This window comes from Coregonus lavaretus (assembly GCF_964263955.1).
Source record: "Coregonus lavaretus genome assembly, contig: HAP1_SCAFFOLD_454, whole genome shotgun sequence".
In the NCBI taxonomy this organism is placed as follows: domain Eukaryota; kingdom Metazoa; phylum Chordata; class Actinopteri; order Salmoniformes; family Salmonidae; genus Coregonus; species Coregonus lavaretus.
In genome coordinates, this window is record NW_028167164.1 from 365188 (window position 1) to 387500 (window position 22313).

General features: G+C 41.3%; 1 protein-coding gene and 1 long non-coding RNA gene across 2 annotated transcripts; both read left to right on the forward strand.

The window, feature by feature from the left end:
* Positions 1–1933: 1933 nt before the first annotated feature.
* LOC311113822 lies at positions 1934–3791 on the forward strand. Its single transcript, XR_014611045.1, has 3 exons — positions 1934–2064; positions 2946–3089; positions 3680–3791. It is a non-coding gene; the product is annotated as an uncharacterized lncRNA (long non-coding RNA).
* A 4048-nt stretch (positions 3792–7839) lies between these two features.
* Positions 7840–20942, forward strand: LOC311113819 (NLR family CARD domain-containing protein 3-like; the record flags this gene model as incomplete). Its single annotated transcript, XM_084189117.1, has 8 exons — positions 7840–7847; positions 7938–8054; positions 8382–8466; positions 8596–8824; positions 9036–10833; positions 18740–18913; positions 19217–19263; positions 19722–20942. 8 exons carry the CDS (start codon positions 7840–7842, stop codon positions 20273–20275), a joined length of 3012 nt encoding a protein of 1003 aa, XP_084045243.1. The 3' UTR covers positions 20276–20942.
* Between the last annotated feature and the right edge of the window lie 1371 nt (positions 20943–22313).

A 22313-nucleotide genomic window follows, 5' to 3' on the forward strand; every position in this document is an offset into this window, starting at 1 on the left:
TTATGTTGTGTTTGTGTCTAATTGATGTCTTTCAGGTTGGTGTATTGGGGCGGATTGTTCTGTCCTCTGTATTTCAGACCAAAGCAAGACAACGTTTAAAGCTCACTATGTATCTACTAACAGGTTAGCCTCTATAAAGTATTTGGATGTATTTGAAGTGTGATTATAGTGTGTTCTGTGTTACTACTTTGTCAATCCAATACTAACTGAATAGTGAATGAATGTATTTACAGTGAATCAATCAATACAGTTTGATTATTGTGTGTTTTATGTCATTCCTTCATCTTTTCCAACACTAACTGAATGGTGAATAAATGTATTTGCAGTCAATCAATCAATCAATACAGTGTTTGAACAAAATTCAACTCCAGTTGAAGAACTGGGACAAGCTATACATCTCATTGTGAGGTAGGCCACATGTTATGAAGATGGTTAAAGCTACTAAACGGAATTACATCATCAGCATGTTTCCACTGTCCATACCTGCCTACACCTTTAACACCATATACAAAATGATTCATTTGGACTATTAAAAGGGCCAGGATGAACCAAGCTAGATTACAGGTAAAGACTTAGAAGGGAGGATTAAAGCTCCCTAACATGTAATTATAGCAAGAAGCCTTTATAACTGCCCAGATAGGCTCTCTTTATTGAGAACTCTAATAGGCCAATTTGGGTTGACATGGAAGAAGAACTTAATGCCCCATTTGGAGCATCATATTATCTGAGTCAACACTTAAATGTGGGACTGCAGAATCCCATAATGTCCCATACTAAGAAATATGGCGTCAGATAAATAAGAGACAGACATCTTCACCTTTCCTGACAAGCTCTGCTTCTTTATGGAACAACCATAAATACAAATGAGCAGGAAAGGTGGTTGTCTGGAAAGACACATTTTTTTTCTCACTTTTGCTTCATGTGTCAACTTTAATTTGAGTGTGGCTGTGGAAGACTGGTCCCTTGATGATGTCTGCAAGTGGCTGAGTACCACTGATCTCCATGATTCCATCCCATCATTCCAAGGTTCACAATCTTTCTGAAGAATGCCAACTCTCTTCAATTGTCCACTTTGCAACGAGCATACTGTCTTTGTGTCCAGACGACTCACACATATTGGCCTCTATCACCAGCATGAACCACATTTTCTAATTACCTGTGGAATTAATGGGTGTGGGAAAGCAAATATATGTTTTAGCGCCTATCGTCACACATCTACCAAAACCACAGAGCTTTTAAGCCCCAAATTAGATGAGAATTGCCCTCATGATGAATTTGAGATGGGGACTGATCCCATTGAAGATGACATGAGCGATGTAGAGAGTCTGCCAGAGGCTGAATATGTTCAAGCCACAGAGATCAACACTGAGCAGCTAATTGAAGGTCTCAAAAAGAATATATATTTTTTGATTTTGGAAATCATGAAAGAACACTGCATCCCAGTTACGGTACAGAATAGCATTGTTGAGGACCTCAGAACCATTTTTGATGCATTTATGACACACTACAGTGATCCCCTCAGGTTTCATCTTACAAATAAGCAAATACATGTGGATGAAGATGGGACTTGCTTAACAACTCTGCAGTATTTGAGGAATGCATTAGATGCATAAGCTCTGAGTTGATGCTGGAGCATTACTGTGTGAAAGAATTGGGCATGGTCCGGCCAATTGAAGTACCACTGAGCAACAAAGAAGGTTATGCAACAAGGTGATTTCAATCCAGCTACATGGTCCCCAGGGTATATTAATATAAAGAGACATGAGACAAAACAATCATAATGAATAAGATTACATGGACAGGGGGACCTGATCCTAGGTCAGCAATCCTCCTCTGGGACACTTCCCAGGAGTCACCAGGACCAAGAAACATAACACTTACTGTTGTAAAGTCTAGTTACAGCAGGTGTTTACTGCCATCTAGTGGAAGATACCAATAAAACACTTTATTATCAGGATGGGGAGACGGTTGAGCTGAAACAGAAAGTAAAGTTGTTCTTTTGTACAGGATCCATTTTGAGACGACAGAGCAGAAAACACGATATGGAGAGAACTAAAAAATAAAGTGAGTATTTCTAAGTATTTCTGAACAATAATCTGTTTTAAAGGACAGAGTAAGAATGAATACCTGGAATGAGATATTACTAGTTAGTAGAACTGCTACTTGAGCTGAGTTGCTGACAGACAGCAGTTTTCAAAGTGGAAACTAATCAGTAGGCCCACATGTTATGAGGTAGGCTATTATCATTGTCATTAAAGTAAGCCTATAACTTCAGTTTATTGTTGTTGTAGCCTTGTGTTATTATGTAATTAATAATGGCCATGTTTAGTTAATTCAATTGGAAGTTATCAAGTGTCACCATGGTCACAGTTCTATCTCAATTGCTGATCAGATGTTAGAATGCATTAGATTGAAGGTAACAGTCAGCCAGATTAGGCAACAGGTAAAGAAATAACCTGGCTGTTGTTGACAAGCACGGACCTATTCAGTTCATATCCATATTATTAATATTTGATTCATTGATTGAAATTATGACCCCATCCTCAGTAGCCTAGCAGGCTACTGGGCAACAGAAGCACTTCCTACCTCAAAATCGTCTTGCTATTCATGTTAAATAAATTCATCTGTCAATTTGAACTAAGCAAGCTGCTAAATCATTCAGCTTACATCTTGCCTACATGTTGCCCAGGCTACTGGAGGCTGTCTGAAATAAGATGTAGGCCTATCAGGGTCTATGTTTTGGCCTATTTTTCAGGCCTTGTTGGTGGGTTTTGAGTAGGCATTGGGCTAGAAAAAGTAATTGCATTACATCACCTGACTGTTTGGATGTGTCTGTTAGTAAACTGTTTTATTTCGAAGAGATAATGAATCAAAGAGAACAATTGACATTCAATAATTAGTTGTCACTGTGTTAACCACAACCAACATGCTGGATCTCTGTTTAGGGGTCAGTGCTCTAAAATGAGTCTCTCTGGGGAGAGAGAGGAGGGGGTCCCTGCCTCTAAAATGAGTCTCTCTGGGGAGAGAGAGGAGGGGGGCCCTGCCTCTAAAATGAGTCTCTCTGGGGGACATGACACCAAAACTAAGAGGTGAGCTGACAATATTGTTTAAGAATTTATATTCCAAAACGCTATATACAAAAAAAAATCACATTTGTGTTTTTTCATCAGAAATTATTGCTTATGGGTACCTTCAATATAACTGTTCTAGATTGTATGAAAATGATAATTTTTTCTGCAAAACGCTTTATATCCATTGTTTAGCTGGAATGGAATGTTCGTATCCTGTATATTTGACTGTGATATGTGGTTGTCTCGCCTAGCTATTATAAGATTAATGCATTTACAGATGACATCTTAATTTGACCCAGTTTCTCACAGCAGGAAAATAATCCTGCAAGAACAGCAAATGTGCATTATTATGTGGATTATAATTAATGGAAATGTGTTGTAGGGGTTGGTACATTTTTCATTAGGGCAAATCAAGTCTGAAATGTTTAAGTGTAAAACACTGTATAAAGCCTTGTAGTGGTTTCATAATTTATTTAAACAATAAAAGCTAATTTACCGACATTTCTGAAAATGGATATGAAGTGTTTTGGAATGAAACTCTTCGTATGTTTCCCCATCTGAGCTCAGAGTAGATGAGAGATGTAATGTTTGTCTCTGTTGTGTTGAAGCCCAATCAAGCAGGAGAGACCAGCCTCCCCTGTACCCAGCTGTGTGTCCATGAAGAGTGATTGGTCAATGAGACCCCCTTTACACTTTGGAAAGGGAGACTTTTCTACTGAACAAAGGTAAGAAGAACTCATGGGTCATGGTCAGTGAGTTGAACAACACTGTCTCTAGTCATTTCTCCTCTCCCATTTTCCCATTTATTTTTATTGTTTTCATAATCCATAGGCTAATCCTTTTTTCAATTTTAATAGTCCTAAAACAATATTAAACTAACACAACATTCCTTCCCTGTGTGTGTGTGTGTGTGTGTGTGTGTGCTTGTCAGTGAGTGTGTGTGCACTCCCTGGATGAGGGGATGTAATCTCTATCCTGATTTCCTAGTCACTTTTACCCCTACCTACATGTACATATTACCTCAATTACCTCAACTACCTGGAACCCCTGCACATTGACTCGGTACTGGTACTCCTTGTATATAGTCTAGTTATTACCTCAACTACCTGGTACCCTGCACATTGACTCAGTACTGGTACTCCTTGTATATAGTCTAGTTATTACCTCAACTACCTGGTACCCCTGCACATTGACTCAGTATTGGTACTCCTTGATATAGTCTAGTTATTACCTCAACTACCTGGTACCCCTGCACATTGACTCGGTACTGGTACTCCTTGTATATAGTCTAGTTATTACCTCAACTACCTGGTACCCTGCACATTGACTCAGTACTGGTACTCCTTGTATATAGTCTAGTTATTACCTCAACTACCTGGTACCCTGCACATTGACTCGGTACTGGTACTCCTTGTATATAGTCTAGTTATTATCTCAACTACCTGGTACCCTGCACATTGACTCAGTACTGGTACTCCTTGTATATAGTCTAGTTACTACCTCAACTACCTGGTACCCTGCACATTGACTCAGTAGTGGTACTCCTTGTATATAGTCTAGTTATTACCTCAACTACCTGGTACCCCTGCACATTGACTCAGTACTGGTACTCCTTGTATATAGTCTAGTTATTACCTCAACTACCTGGTACCCCTGCACATTGACTCAGTACTGGTACTCCTTGTATATAGTCTAGTTATTACCTCAACTACCTGGTACCCCTGCACATTGACTCAGTACTGGTACTCCTTGTATATAGTCTAGTTATTACCTCAACTACCTGGTACCCCTGCACATTGACTCAGTATTGGTACTCCTTGTATATAGTCTAGTTATTACCTCAACTACCTGGTACCCTGCACATTGACTCAGTACTGGTACTCCTTGTATATAGTCTAGTTATTACCTCAACTACCTGGTACCCTGCACATTGACTCAGTACTGGTACTCCTAATAGCCTCATTATTGTTATGTTATTGTGTTACTATGTCCTTTTTTTATTTAGCTAATTTTTCTTACTTTTTAACAGTATTGTTGGGAAAAGGCTCATAAGTAAGCATTTCACGGCAAAGTTTACACCTCTTGTATTCGGCGCATGTGAGAAATAAAATTTGATTTGAAGCTCATTGGCAGAGACACGTCATCGGGTCAAACGGTCGTCTCGTGCCTGACAGCACATGTGCAGGCCGTGAAATCACTACTTTGATATAAAGTTGATTTTGACAAACATGAAAACGTGTGAGTTTGTCCCTTTCATGAAGTTGGAGTAATAACGTTAACTGTTAAACTACTTAATTCAGAACAATTAGAACATTAACAAGTAAGGAAGTCATTTTTACTTCTTTGAGTTCTCAAACCCCAAACCATGGCCATGTCTTTTTCCATTCAAATCTTTCCTTAACATTATAATTATTTCACAGTACTGACCACGGATCAGCTTCTAGGGAGATTGAGGCGGCTTATTCTTACCCAATAAAAATGCACTAAATCACAGATTTGGCACATCATTTCGGACATGTTAGGCTACACATGAAATATATTGAGACAAATTACAGATAACCCTACAAGTAGCAAAATATAACTCCATTGATTGAACATGAAGTGTATTTCAATACGATTGAAATAGGACTATAGCCTACTGTTTATATTTTAATGCAGTCATCTCGGTTTTCATTTGAAGCATCATTTCATACATTGCTTGTTGTATCAACTGCAAAGACATTGGCAACTTTGTATTTGTAAGTCAACTTTGTTCTGAAGTTATCGGCGGTCACAAAGAGACGGATAAACCATGTGATTCTTTGTTTAGCGGAGATCTTCTGTGTATAAAGTGACGCGGGAGGGCAAAAAAGCATCTAACGACGCACTTGGCTGTTCTACAAGTGGTCTGAGGCAGGTGTTAGAATATGAGCGTTTCCAAGTGCAACGTTAATAACAATGGTTTTTTGAAACAGCTCAGAGATTTAACAATGCTCCTACGAAGATTCTAATGATGAACATTTGTTATATTTTTTAAGGGGGTAGATCAGCTTTAATATTGCAGATAGATTGTAACTTCCATCAATGTAATTGTCTGAATCACTTCCAATCCCCCATGTATTTTTTTGGCAAATTTATATATATATATATATATATCCTTTAAAAATATTTATATATCCTTTTTAAAAATATATACCCCTTCCCTAATTGGAGTAAACTAGTGAACAACAATGCTTAGGCCTCTACTTCCAGCTTATAGATACAGTGAGGGAAAAAAGTATTTGATTCCCTGCTGATTTTGTACGTTTGCCCACTGACAAAGAAATGATCAGTCTATAGTTTTAATGGTAGGTTTATTTGAACAGTGAGAGACAGAATAACAACAAAAAAATCCAGGCACACGGGAAATACACGAGCTCCACCGAGCTTCACTAACCTCCACAATAAACAATCACCCACACAGACAAGGAAGCAGAGGGAACACTTATACAATGACTAATGAGGGAATAAGGACCAGGAGTGTGTGATTGAAGACAAGACAAATGGAGTAATGATAAATGGATCGGCAGTAGCTAGTAAGCCGGTGACGCCGAACGCCGAATCCTGCCCGAACAAGGAGGGGAGGCAGCCTCGGCGGAAGTCGTGACAGTACCCACTCCATGACGCGCGGCTCCAGCAGCGCGCCGACCCCGGCCTCGAGGACAGCCAGGAGATCGCGGAGCAGGGCGAGCCGGATGGTGACGGTGGAAATCCCGTAACATGGAGGGATCGAGGATATCCCTCACCGGGACCCAGCATCGTTCCTCTGGACCGTACCCCTCCCACTCCACGAGGTACTGAAGGCCCCCCACCCGATGCATCGAATCCAGGATGGAACGGACAGAGTACGCCGGGGCACCCTCGATGTCCAGAGGAGGTGGAGGGACCTCCCGCACCTCAGACTCCTGGAGCGGACCAGCTACCACTGGCCTGAGGAGAGACACATGAAACGAGGGGTTAATGCGGTAATCAGGGGGATGTAATAACCTATAAGTGACCTCGTTGACTCTCCTCAGGACTTTGAACGGCCCCACAAACCGCAGGCTCAGCTTCCGGCAGGGCAGGCGGAGGGGCAGATTCCGGGTCGAGAGCCAGACCCGATCACCCGGTACGAAGACCGGGGCCTCACTGCGGTGGCGGTCAGCGTTGGCCTTCCGACGACGCACGGCGCGTTGGAGGTGAATGTGGGCAGCATCCCACGTCTTCTCTGCGCGCCGAAACCAGTCATCCACCGCAGGAGCCTTGGTCTGGCTCTGGTGCCACGGTGCCAGAACCGGTTGGTAACCTAGAACACACTGGAAAGGAGTTAGGTTAGTGGAGGAGTGGTGGAGAGAGTTCTGGGCATATTCTGCCCACGGTAAGAACACCGACCACTCCCCCGGCCAGTACAGTAGGACCGCAGGAACCTACCCACGTCCTGATTTACCCGTTCCACCTGCCCATTACTTTCGGGGTGGAACCCAGAGGTCAGGCTGACCGAGACCCCAAGACCCCGGTCAGACACTATATCCTCTGGTACCCCGTAGTGCCGGAAGACGTGTGTAAACAGGGCCTCCGCTGTCTGCAGGGCTGTGGGGAGACCGGGCAGAGGAAGGAGGCGGCAGGCTTTAGAAAAGTGGTCCACAACGACCAGGATGGTGGTGTTACCTTGGGAGAGGGGAAGATCAGTTAGAAAATCAACACTTAAGTGAGACCATGGTTGTTGTGGAACTGGTAAAGGTTGTAAGCTACTTTACCAACCTTTATGAAAATGGATATGTAGCGTTTTGGAATTAAATTGTTCTTATGTTTCCCCGTCTGAGCTCAGAGTAGATGAGAGATGTAATGTTTGTCTCTGTTGTGTTGAAGTCCAATCAAGCAGGAGAGACCAGCCTCCCCTGTACCCAGCTGTGTGTCCATGAAGAGTGATTGGTCTATGAGACCTCCTTTATACTTTGGAGAGGGAGACTTTTCTACTGAACAAAGGTAAGAAGAACTCATGGGTCATGGTCAGTGAGTTAAACAACACTGTCTCTAGTCATTTCTCCTCTCCCATTTTCCCATTTATTTTTGTTGTTTTCATAATCCATAGGCTAATAATTTTTTCCATTTTCATAGTCCTGAAACAATATTAAACAAACACAACATTCCCTCTCTCTCTGTGTGTGTGTGTGTGTGTGTGTGTGTGTGTGTGTGTGTGTGTGTGTGTGTGTGTGTGTGTGTGTGTGTGTGTGTGTGTGTGTGTGTGTTTGTGTGTGTGTGTGTTTGTGCACTCCCTGGATGAGGAGATCTAATCTGATGTTTTGTCCCCAGAAACCAACAGGAGAGATCAGAGTCAGAGATGCTCAGTGGTCAGTCTTCCCAGAGTCATCAAACAGACCTGGCCTCCATATTCAGTGTATGTGGTCCTGTTATGTACATTTGTTTTTGTTTACCTCAAGTAAAGTTGATCTGTCAATCATTCATTCATGTGTTAATGAGAAAGCATTTAGTCTCTTGCTTAACTTATTTACTTGATTTATTTCAGTTGCTTGAAGAGAATATTATGACATTTGTGAAGAAGGAGCTGAAGATGTTCAAGAGGATTCTTAGTCCAGAACTCCCAGAAGGCTTTGAGAGTCAGAAGCAGGATAAGGAAGTGGTGGACGCTGAAGATGAGAAGCAGGAGAGCAGTGCCAGAGAGGGGGCTCTGAAGATCACACTGCACGTCCTGAGGAAAATGAACCAGAAGGAGCTTGCTGACACACTGGAGAAAAGTAAGAGCTGTCTGCCTCATGTTGAATGCTGTTTTATAACAAACATTTAAAAGCTGTAGCTAAAGTACAGCTAAAGTAGCTGTGTAACTAAATGATATTGTAGCAGTCTTAACACAACACCTAGTGACCTCGTCAAACTTTATAACACAGTCTTACAATACTGTAGGCATTAAATCAGACGGAATATTAATATCCTCTGTGTTATTTATAGATTCAGATGAGCTTGCTGTGATTTGCCAACGTGAACTCAAATCTAATCTAAAGAAGAAGTTTCAATTTGTATTTGAGGGGATCGCTAAACAAGGAAATCCAACACTTCTCAATAAGATCTACACAGAGCTCTACATCACAGAGGGTGGAAAATGGGAGGTCAATAATGAACATGAGCTGAGACAGATTGAGACTACAGCCAGGAAACAAGCAAGACCAGGGACTGCAATCAAATGTAACGACATCTTCAAACCCTTAACTGGACAAGACAAACTTATCAGAACTGTGCTGACAAAGGGAGTCGCTGGCATTGGAAAAACAGTCTCTGTGCAGAAGTTCATTCTGGACTGGGCTGAAGGAAAAGCAAATCAGGATGTCCAATTGGTATTTTCATTCCCTTTTCGGGAGCTGAATTTGATGAAAGGGAAAAAACACACTTTGAATGAACTTCTCAATCACTTCTCAATGGAAACCAAAAAATCAAGAATCTCCAACTACGACAAGTACAAAGTTCTGTTCATCTTTGATGGTCTGGATGAGTGCCGACTGCCCCTAGACTTCCAGAAGAACAAGATCTGTTGTGACGTCACAGAGTCAACCTCAGTGGATGTTCTGCTGACAAATCTCATCAAAGGAAATCTGCTTCCCTCTGCTCTCCTCTGGATAACTACCAGACCTGCAGCAGCCAATAAGATCCCTTCAGGGTGTGTTGACCAGGTGACAGAGGTACGAGGGTTCAATGACCCACAGAAGGAAGAGTACTTCAGGAAGAGATTCAGTGATGAGGATATGGCCAGCAGAATCATCTCACACATAAAGACATCAAGGATCCTCCACATCATGTGTGACATTCCAGTCTTCTGTTGGATTTCTGCAATCGTCCTTGAACACATGCTGAAACATAAGAGAGAACAGATGCCCAAGACTCTGACTGAGATGTACACACACCTTGTGGTGTTTCATACCAAACAGAAGAATGAAAAGTATCTTGGGAAAGAAGAGACAGGTCCACACTGGAATAAAGAGAGCATTCTGTCACTGGGAAAACTGGCTTTTCAACAGCTCGTGAATGGCAATCTGATTTTCTATGAAGAAGACCTAAAAAAGGCTGGCATTGATGTCAATGAAGCTTCAGTGTACTCAGGATTGTGCACACAGATCTTTAAAGAGGAATGTGGGCTGTACCAGAACAAGGTGTACTGCTTTGTTCATCTGAGCATTCAGGAGTTTCTGGCTGCTGTATATGTGTTCCTCTCATTCATCAACAACAATGAGAATCTAACGGCCAAACCGCAATCAACGTCCAGGAATGTTTTTGCGCTGTTCAGAGACAAGCCTGAAGTTACTTCCTACAAGAGTGCTGTGGATAAAGCCTTACAAAGTGAGACGGGAAAGCTGGACCTTTTCCTTCGCTTCCTTCTGGGCCTCTCAATGGAGTCCAATCAGAAGTACTTACGAGGTCTACTGACAAAGACAAGAAGCAGCTCACAGAGCCATGAAGAAACAGTCAAGTACATCAAGAAGAAGATCAGAGAGAATCCCTCTCCAGAGAGGTGCATCAATCTGTTCCACTGTCTGAATGAACTGAATGACCATTCTCTAGTGGAGGAGATCCAAAGATACCTGAGATCAGGAAGTGTCTCCAGTGAAGAACTTTCACCTGCACAGTGGTCAGCTCTGGTCTTTGTGTTGCTGACTTCAGAAAAGGAGCTGGATGTATTTGACCTGAAGAAATACTCCAGATCAGAGGAAGGTCTTCTGAGGCTGCTGCCAGTGGTCAAAACCTCCAGAGCTGCTCTGTGAGTACATAAAATGACATTTCAGTACTTATTATCAGGAATAATTATTCAGTTTAGAGAAAAAGATGCATTATAATATGTACAGTGGGGAAAAAAGTATTTAGTCAGCCACCAATTGTGCAAGTTCTCCCACTTAAAAAGACGAGAGAGGCCTGTAATTTTCATCATAGGTACACGTCAACTATGACAGACAAAATGAGAAAAAAAATCCAGAAAATCACATTGTAGGGATTTTCTAGGAATTTATTTGCAAATTATGGTGGAAAATAAGTATTTGGTCAATAACAAAAGTTTCTCAATACTTTGTTATATACCCTTTGTTGGCAATGACACAGGTAAAACGTTTTCTGTAAGTCTTCACAGGGTTTTCACACACTGTTGCTGGTATTTTGGCCCATTCCTCCATGCAGATCTCCTCTAGAGCAGTGATGTTTTGGGGCTGTCGCTGGGCAACACGGACTTTCAACTCCCTCCAAAGATTTTCTATGGGGTTGAGATCTCGAGACTGGCTAGGCCACTCCAGGACCTTGAAATGCTTCTTACGAAGCCACTCCTTCCTTGCCCGGGCGGTGTGTTTGGGATCATTGTCATGCTGAAAGACCCAGCCACGTTTCATCTTCAATGCCCTTGCTGATGGAAGGAGGTTTTCACTCAAAATCTCACGATACATGGCCCCATTCATTCTTTCCTTTACACGGATCAGTCGTCCTGGTCCCTTTGCAGAAAAACAGCCCCAAAGCATGATGTTTCCACCCCCATGCTTCACAGTAGGTATGGTGTTATTTGGATGCAACTCAGCATTCTTTGTCCTCCAAACACGACGAGTTGAGTTTTTACCAAAAAGTTATATTTTGGTTTCATCTGACCATATGACATTCTCCCAATCCTCATCTTGATCATCCAAATGCACTCTAGCAAACTTCAGATGGGCCTGGACATGTACTGGCTTAAGCAGGGGGACACGTCTGGCACTGCAGGATTTGAGTCCCTGGCGGCGTAGTGTGTTACTGATGGTAGGCTTTGTTACTTTGGTCCCAGCTCTCTGCAGGTCATTCACTAGGTCCCCCCGTGTGGTTCTGGGATTTTTGGTCACCGTTCTTGTGATCATTTTGACCCCACGGGGTGAGATCTTGCGTGGAGCCCCAGATTGAGGGAGATTATCAGTGGTCTTGTATGTCTTCCATTTCCTAATAATTGCTCCCACAGTTGATTTCTTCAAACCAAGCTGCTTACCTATTGCAGATTCAGTCTTCCCAGCCTGGTGCAGGTCTACAATTTTGTTTCTGGTGTCCTTTGACAGCTCTTTGGTCTAGGCCATAGTGGAGTTTGGAGTGTGACTGTTTGAGGTTGTGGACAGGTGTATTTTATTCTGATAACAAGTTCAAACAGGTGCCATTAATACAGGTAACGAGTGGAGGACAGTGTAGCCTTTTAAAGAAGAAGTTACAGGTCTGTGAGAGCCAGAAATCTTGCTTGTTTGTAGGTGACCAAATACTTATTTTCCACCATAATTTGCAAATAAATTCATTAAAAATCCTACAATGTGATTTTCTGGATGTTTTTTTCTGGATGTTTTCTGCTATTGTCCTTCTACACTACTCGTGTTAAATTAAAAGTGTGTTTGTGAAATCTTGATGATATCTTTGTCAGACTGTCAGGCTGTGGAGTCACAGAGAAAGGCTGTGCTTCTCTGGTCTCAGCTCTGAAGTCAAACCCCTCACCCCTGAAAGAGCTGGACCTGAGTAACAATGACCTGAAGGATTCAGGAGTGAAGCTGCTCTCTGCTGCACTGGGGAATCCTCACTGTAAAGTTGAGACTCTGAGGTCAGTAGTCCTGTATTTGGTCAACAAGTGATAACAATTTGATTGTTAGTGTATATCAATTCCCCATTATGTATATCACTAGTAGTACATTTACCGTTAATTCGTATAATTTATCATCTACAATGTTTGTTACTGTGGTTACGGTAATGTATTTTAATATATTCAATATTATTATTCCAGTCTTCCCGTTCTCATTGTCAGAGTGGACACATTGTTTGCAGAGCACACAACCTATGCTACACTTGTCAGAAAAAGTTATGGTTAATTTCATTCCATTTACGAGTTTTGTCAATTTAGTCATTGTCTTTTGTTTGGAGCGCTCCTGTCAATGTTGAGTAATGACGCACACGCATAGAAGTAGTCCAATAGGCTACCTGGCCTGCGCGCAAATGTAGGCATATAAATGTGCCCATTTGGGGATCTGATAGTATTTCTGATTGGCTTAACGCATCACCACTAATGACCTTTGGAGTTTCTCAAAGTAATGTTTTCTTCACCTCAATCAACAAGCAAATTAAATCTATTTTTACATCCATTGAGAATTACAATAGTTCCTCAATGTGTTTGAAAAATCTTTCCAGCTCTCTCCCTTTCAATAACCACATAGTGTGAAAGGGAAAAATGCTCTGATCCAGTGGAAACGTCATAAAATAGGCCTACCTGATTACTACTTATCAGTGCTTGACTTGGTCTGAAACAATTTCCGGTACTATTTTTGGGTGCTGGAACTGTATATATTTAGGTGCAGGAGCTCCACAATACTTTTGAGCTAATATTCTATAAGAGGAACAGGAGCTCAAGCAGTAGAACATTTGAGGTGCCGGTACTCAGCTCCGGTCAGCTCCTGCCCAAGTCAAGCACTGCTTCTTATCCCTTGCGCCTACAGCTGTGTCTGTCCCGAGCTCACTGGAGCAGGAAACTCTGAGGGCCCATAATATTTTATACAATGTGGCAAGTTCACTAGTACAAGCTTCCTGCCAGGCCCAAGTTAACGGTTTATACAATGTTTCAAGTTCCTTGCAGACAGGCCAATGTGATTTATAGGAGATTTATTTTTATCAGGATATTTTCTACCTGCAGGCTGCAATGTTTTTATTTTTGGGCTTTATGTAGGCTATTTTTACATAGTTGGAAATGGCAACAGAAGTTACTTTTTAGGTTTGTTTCATTTTCATTTAGATTTGGATAAAATTTTGATTAACCCCCTGACAATGATTTTGAGATATAAAGACGCTATTATAAATTAAATGAAACTGTTTCACGAACATTTGCATATGAAAACCATAACTGGCACGCAGATCGGTAGAAATGTGAAGATAAATTGGCATTCCACATGAGAATGGTTTGCCGACTCCTCGTGTAGCCTCACGAGCAACGTCAGGAGAGTAATGGCAGGATCTGAGAAAGTCAGCAGGAAAGGGAGGAGAATAGTTGGGTCAGGTTAAGTTTTTGTTCTTCTGGTTATCTAGATCTCTGGTGCCCTCTTGAGGCATTTGTCTTATTTAATCAAACCGTAAGCTTTAAGCATCAGACAAGCTCAGTGCATATAGTTGATTTTAAATGACATGCACAGCACAATTATTTAAACTGACACACAGAGAGCCAAACCTCTTCTCAAGTCTCCAAAAGTCTAAACACATTTTCTGCTTTACACACATTTTGCAATTCAAAATGGCACTTTTTAAATGCACTGCACACGGTTCTCTGCATAAGACAAAACAATCTGACATAAAGTCACATGTTTGCCATTTCAAAACACTGCCATTCAAAATGACACTACATGAGCTAATTGGCCAATACATGTGCCACCTGGCCAAACACCTCAATGGTTAATTGTTACCACTTCAATCAGGAAGTAAGCACTATGAAAAGACCACAGGTGAGCACCTTTTGTTTTACAACAACAATGGAAGATGTTGCAGAGAGAGGAAGAGGAAGAGGAAGGGTGAGAATGAGAGGGGGAGGAAGAGTGAGAGGTAGGTGTAGAGCTGGTAGAGGAGTTCATGGCCAAAGAAGACAACAACTTTCAAATGAAATCAGAGCAACCTTAGTTGATCATGTCATCAACCATGGGCTGACAATGCGAGAGGCTGGACAGAGAGTGCAGCCCAACTTGAGCCGTTTTACTGTCGCCTGTGTCATCCGGACATTTAGATTGGAGTACAGATATGTAACCAACATTTCTTTCACACTATGTAGTACACCCCATGTCATAGTGTATCAGTTGGGTGACACCTGTTTACTTCATGAATGGCTGATGTCTACAAGTTTCCTGTACAATTTCCTCTACTGTGGGGGAAATATCTTTAGGATGCATTGTCCAAGCCCTATATTTTAGTTTTTTTGTTTTTCTAAAGGACTGAGAGACGCAACCATGGTGGAGGATGGGGCCAAATGTTCACCGGGGTACAGGAAGCTGCCATTGTAAACTTGGTTTTGGAAAATAATTAAATCAGATTACAAGAAATTCAAAGCCACATCATCCAAGACAACACCATATTCAACAACATTCAACGAGTCAGTCTGTCCACATTGGCTCGCATTCTCAAGCGAAACCAAATCAGAATGAAACAACTTTATAAGGTGCCGTTTGAGAGAAACTCTCAAAGAAGCAAAGAGGTCAGACGAGCATATGTGGATGTAAGTACAATATTGACTGCAGTACACTACACGCAACATTGTTTCCTAGTGTACTGGATAACACCATATTGATTGCTTTTGTTCTTTGTTTTCAGGGAGTACTGGAAATGGATGCTCATGCAATCCCACATGAGCTCCTCTTTATAGATGAGGCTGGGTTCAACCTAGCAAAGACCAGAAGAAGGGGGAGAAACGTCATTGGCCACAGAGCCATTATAGATGTTCCTGGCCAACGTGGTGGGAACATCACAATGTGCGCTGCCATCTCCAATACGCATGGTGTCCTCCACCGTCATGCCAACCTTGGACCATACAACACAGCCCATATTCTGACATTTCTGGACAGACTCCACAACATTCTCATACCACCAGAGCATATGAATGATGCAGACCATCAAAGAACCCGGTACGTTGTAGTATGGGACAACGTGAGCTTTCATCGTGCAGCCCCAGTCCAAAACTGGTTTGCTGACCACCCACCATTTCTCGTGCAATACCTCCCACCATACTCACCATTTCTGAACCCCACAGAAGAGTTATTTTCGGCATGGCGGTGGAAGGTATACGACCGGCAGCCCTTTGTGCGCATGCCTCTTGTGCAGGCTATGGAAGAGGCATGTGATGAGATTGATGTGGGTGCGATTCAGGGATGGATAAGGCACTCAAGGCGCTTCTTCCCTCGATGTCTGGCAAGGGAAGATATTGCCTGTGATGTGGACGAGGCGTTGTGGCCAGACCCAGCTGTGATGTGGACGAGGCGTTGTGGCCAGACCCAGCTGTGATGTGGACGAGGCGTTGTGGCCAGACCCAGCTGTGATGTGGACGAGGCGTTGTGGCCAGACCCAGCTGTGCTGCAAGATGCTGCCTAATTATTTTTCTTGCCTCTTTTTTTTTTATATATTTTTTTTCTGCACATTTTTTCTGCAATTTTCTTTTTCAGTTTACTGTTTTTTTGTGAGCATATTTTTTTCAGTGCAATGTAAATATATCTGCTGTGCATATGTTGCACTGACTTGTTTGGTGAAAAATAAAAATACAAATGTTTCAACAGCATGTGTGTGTATCTGCAAATATTTCTGTGCATGTGAACAATCTGAAGAATTTTCTACAATTTGAACTATTTTAGTATTATGGCAAAGCATACTAAAGATGACAGTGCTTTTAATTATGCCCAACAGAGTGTAGTTGGTTAGACAAAAATCTGGTAATATGAATGAAGTGTGTGCCATTTCGTGCAAACGTTTGATTTTGATAATGCTATATGTAGTTTTTGGTTGCAGTGCTTCATTTTGCAGGATATATGAGGTATTTTCCAGTTTGGGTGTGTGGTTTTGTGAATTGTGTTAAGTATTTTGATAAAACCAGCCTAGTTTGCAAAATTGTGTTTTAGCAATTGGGAAAAACTAAAACACATCTATCTATGGAAAAATACACTTTTTGAAATTTCGACCAATCATTGGTTGAAAGAACAGACGACTTTCGGTAAACCAATATTTTTTCTGGGTCGGAGACAGCCCTAGTGTGGACTGTATACTCAAAACAATCAAAATATGATACCTCACTGTCTGTCTTTTGACTGATACTTCTTTTTAAACTGCTAAGGTCAGTCTACTCAAATATTTGGACTATACATGTTTCTCTCTATAAGCAATACTTTGATAATTTGTCATTTCTAATAATGATACATCCATTTCTGAATAGATATGACAGGTTTCAGGACACTGATATATCTGAATATGTTGAAAAAAATATACTGCCACTATTTTGACCACCAAAGAATAGCAGTGTGGTTTTAACATGATTTTACTATTTGCAGGCTGTCAGGCTGTCTAGTCACAGAGAAAGGCTGTGCTTCTCTGGTCTCAGCTCTGAGGTCAAACCCCTCCCACCTGAGAGAGCTGGACCTGAGTAACAATGACCTGAAGGATTCAGGAGTGAAGCTGCTCTCTGCTGGACTGGGGAATCCCCACTGTAAACTGGAGACTCTGAGGTCAGTATTCCTGTAGTTGGTCAACAAGTGATAACTGTTCACCAGATCCACATGTGTTTACCAGGCACACATAGTCCACACCATATGTGTTTGGACAGTGAAGCATACAGTTTTACATTTGGTGCTATGCTCCAGCATTTTGGATTTGAGATAGAATGTTTCATATTAGGTGACAGTATATAATGTCACCTTTTAATTGAGGATATTTTCATACATATCTGTTTTACGGTTTAGAAATGAAAGCACTTTATGTATGTAGTTCTCCCATTTGAAAAAGTCTTAATAATTTGGACAAATTCACTTATAGTCTATTACAGTAGTCAAAAGTTTAGTATTTGGTCTCATATTCCTTGCCCGCAGTGATTATATCAAGCTTGTGATTCTACAAACTTGTTGAAAACATTTGCAGTTTGTTTTGGTTGTGTTTTGGATTATGTTTTTCCTAATAGAAACTGAATGGTGAATAATGTCCTGTCATTTTGGAGTCACTTCACTTGTATTGTCAGTAAGAATAGAAGATGTTTCTCAACACTTCTACATTCATGTGGATGCTACCATGATTATGAATAATCATGAATGAATCGTGAATGATGATGAATGAGAAAGTTACAGAGGAACAAGGATCATACCCCCTCTGTTATTGGTAATGGTGAGAGGTTAGCATGTTTTGTTGTAGCCTCTGTAACTTTCTCACTCATCATTTTTCATGATTGATCCATGATTTTTCTTAATCATGGCATCATCTGGATTCATTTAGTAGTGTTTAGAAACATGTTATCTACTCACTTAGACAGAAAATTACTCCAGTCATCATCCACCATACAGTTACTATCGGGCAAAACATAACCCAAAACACAACCAAAACAAACTGCAAATGCAACCAACGAGTTTGAGTCACAAGCTTGATGGAGTCATTGCGTTCAAGGAATATGGGACCAAATACTCAACTTTTGACTATAAGTGAATTTGTCAAAATACTTATGACTTCTTCAAATGGGGGACTGGATACATAAAGTGCTTTTATTCTTCTAAACAGTGAAACAGATATGTATGAAAATACCCTCAAATAAATATACTGTCACCTCATATGAAACATTTGATCTCAAATCCAAAATGCTGCAGTATAGAGCCACATTTAAAATGTTATCTTCACTGTCAAACTAGATATGGTGTGGACTGTATACTCAATACAATCTAAATCTGATACCTCACTGTCTGTCTTTTGACTGATACTGCTTTTTAAACTGGTCTGGTCAGTCTACTCAAATATTTGTAATATGCATTTTGATCATTTGTAATTTTTTATAATGATACAGTACATCCATTTCGGAATACATATGGCAGGTTTCAGGAAACTGATGTATCTGAAAAGTTGAAAAAAATTATACTGTCACTCTATTTTCACCACCAAAGAATAGCAGTGTGGTTTTAATATGATTTGACTCTTTGCAGGCTGTCAGGCTGTCTAGTCACAGAGGAAGGCTGTGCTTCTCTGGTCTCAGCTCTGAAGTCAAACCCCTCACACCTGAGAGTGCTGGACCTGAGCTACAATCACCCAGGAGACTCAGGAGTCAGACTGCTCTCTGCTGGACTGGAGGATCCACACTGCAGACTGGAGAAACTCAAGTATGTAGAGGGTTTATGTCAATGTTCATATCAGACATGTTGGAGTTATCAGACTAGTTAAGACAAACATTCTGACCACCACTTGGACTAAGTTATATGCTGTGTGTGTGTGTGTGTGTGTGTGTGTGTGTGTGTGTGTGTGTGTGTGTGTGTATGTGTGTGTGTGTGTGTGTGTGTGTGTGTGTGTGTGTGTGTGTGTGTGTGTGTGTGTGTGTGTGTTTGTGTGTGTGTGTGTGTGTGTGTGTGTGTGTGAGTTCAGGTGTATCCCTCAATGACTGTCTGTTCTTCTGCTTACCGCTACAGTGTGGAACATGGTGGAGAGAAAACAATGAAACCTGGACTTAGAAAATGTGAGTGTTGACTGCTGTGAAGAATATGACTAAGAATAAGTCTTAATTCAAGTGAAGTCAAAGTCAAAGACCACCATCATTACTTACTTGGTCATATTAAATATCAGCTGTAGTTCTACAGAAGCACAAATCAGGGACACCAAAGTTTACAAAGAGTTGCTTTGACAATGTGTGTGTCTGTGTGTGTGTGTGGCATGTTCGTGTTACTTTAGAAATGTGTGTGTGTGTTCATGTATGCATGAAGGTGTGTGTGTGTGTGTTCAGGGTGTTTGTGTGTGTGTGTGTGTGTTCAGGATGTGTGTGTTCAGGATGTGTTTTTGTTTGTGTGTGTGTGTGTTCAGGATGTGTGTGTAATTAATGGGAATAAGTGTGTTTTATATTACTATACAGTATAACATATAATCATTCTAATATGAATGATGATGATTTCTAATATTGTGTCTGGTTTCATCCATCAGATGTCTGTGATCTCACACTGGATCCAAACACAGTAAACAGACACCTCTCTCTGTCTGAGGAGAACAGAAAGGTGACATGGAGGAGAGAGGAGCAGCCGTATCCTGATCACCCAGAGAGATTTGACTGGAAACAGGTGCTGTGTAGAGAGGGTCTGACTGGGCGCTGTTACTGGGAGGTAGAGTGGAGTGGGAGAGGGGCTTACATAGGAGTGGCATATAAAGGAATCAGCAGGAGAGGAAGTGGTAATGACAGTGGGATTGGATGGAATCACAAGTCCTGGAGTCTGTTCTACTCTGTCAACAGTTGTGTTGCCTGGCACAATGATAATCCCACCACTATAGACGTCCCCTCCTCCAGATCCCACAGAGTAGGAGTGTATCTGGACTGGCCAGCCGGCACTCTGTCCTTCTACAGAGTCTCCTCTGACACACTGACCCACCTGTACACATTCTACACCACATTCACTGAGCCCCTCTATCCAGGGTTTCATGTTTGGTTTGATGTCACCTCAGTTTCCCTGTGTCAGGTGGTCCCTGTGTCAAACACAACATGATGTTTCACTCTGATCATGGTCATGTTCAGTAAGACACACTGGAGCAACAATGTAGAATATCTCTCTAGTGTGTAAACATATGATTGGAAATATTCATGAATACACACCGTTGAAGTTTACAGAGATTGTCAACTAGTCATTCATTAATAGAATGAATCACCACACTGTGTTGTAAAAACTGGTTTCATTTAGAAATCATTGATCTTGTTGTTATTGGGCTTCTTGGTCTTTGTAAATATTGTTGTCTGTATAATGTTTATTTGTCAAATTCTTGACACAACAATGTTGTTTCTGTATGAACTCAATTCCACTGAATGAAATGTACATGTGACAGATTTGACTAACAAAGTAACACACACACAGACACATGCACACACATAGACACATACACACACACACATATACACATACACACACATACCTGTTTGGTCCAATGTATTCCTGTAAATAAATGTTAAACTATATAAACTATATTTACATGTTTAGTGTTGGAGTGATAGTTTACTGGACCACATTAATGGCACCTGTAGTTGTTGTTATGTACTGAGCCATTAGTGCTTTTTGAGGTCGATTCGGTTTCGTTTCCATTATTAAAAAAGAATCACTGTTTTGGGGTTTGGGTTTCAATATTTTTTTTTGACTTTACAGAATAAAACAATGAATACAAGTCCCATGATGGTAGTGACTGCACATTACTGTGGATCACTTATTAACCAGCATTTATTCACATTATTTCAGTTGCATTATATTTGTTTTATTTGATTACTTTATTATTTCTTTTCAAGTCATCTCATCTCTATAGAGCTGTCTGACAAAATCGCTATTTTCAAATAAAATAAAATAAAATTGTATTTTTCACATGTGCCAAATACAACAGGTGTAGACTTGTCACACCCTGGCCTTGAGAGGCCGGTCGTCTTTAGTTGGTTTGGTCAGGGCGTGAGGATCTATGCTAGAAATTCTATGTTTATGGTCTAGGTATTGTAGTTCTATGTTTGGCCGGGTGTGATTCCCAATCAGAGGCAGCTGTCGCTCGTTGTCTCTGATTGGGGCTCATACTTAAGCAGCCTGTTTGCCTACCTTAGTTGTGGGATCTTGTTCCGTGTTTTAGGCTTGTATGTGTATAGCCTGAGGACTTCACGTTACGTTGTTTCTTGTTTTGTTTACGTTTATTGCGTTTAATAAACATGTTCGCATACCACGCTGCACCTTGGTCTGACCCGTCTCTCAACGATCGTGACAAGACCTTACAGTGAAATGCTTACTTACAAGCCCTTAACCAACAATGCTTTGAGAAGTTTTAAGAAAAATAAGTGTTAAGTAAAAAATAGATAACTAAAAAGTAGAAAATAAAAGTAACAAATAATTAAACAGTAAAATAAAATATCATGGTCCACACTAAGACAGTCGTGAAGAGGACACGAGGCTATATACAGGGGGTAACGGTACAGAGTCAATGTGCAGGGGCACTGGTTAGTCGAGGTAATTGAGATAATATGTACATGTAGGTAGAGTTAAAGTGACTATGCATAGATAATACACAGAGAGTAGCAGAAGCGTAAAAGAGGGGTCTGGGTAACCCTTTGATTAGCTGTTCAGGAGTCTTATGGCTTGGGGTTAGAAGCTGTTAAGAAGCCTTTTGGTCCTAGACTTGGTGCTCCGTTACCGCTTGCCGTGTGGTAGCAGAGAGAACAGTCTATGACTAGGGTGGCTGGAGACTTTGACAATTTTGAGGGCCTTCCTCTGACACCGACTGGTATAGAGGTCCTGGATGGCAGGAAGCTTGGCCCCAGTGATGTACTGGGCCGTACGCACTACCCTCTGTAGTGCTTGCGGTCGGATGCCGAGCAGTTGCCATACCAGGAAGTGATTCAACCATTCAGGATGCTCTCGATGGTGCAGCTGTAGAACCTTTTGAGGATCTGAGGACCCATGCCAAATATTTTCAGTCCCCTTAGGGGGAATAGGTTTTGTCGTGCCCTCATCACGACTGTCTTGGTGTGTTTGGACCATGATAGTTCGTTGGTGATGTGGACAC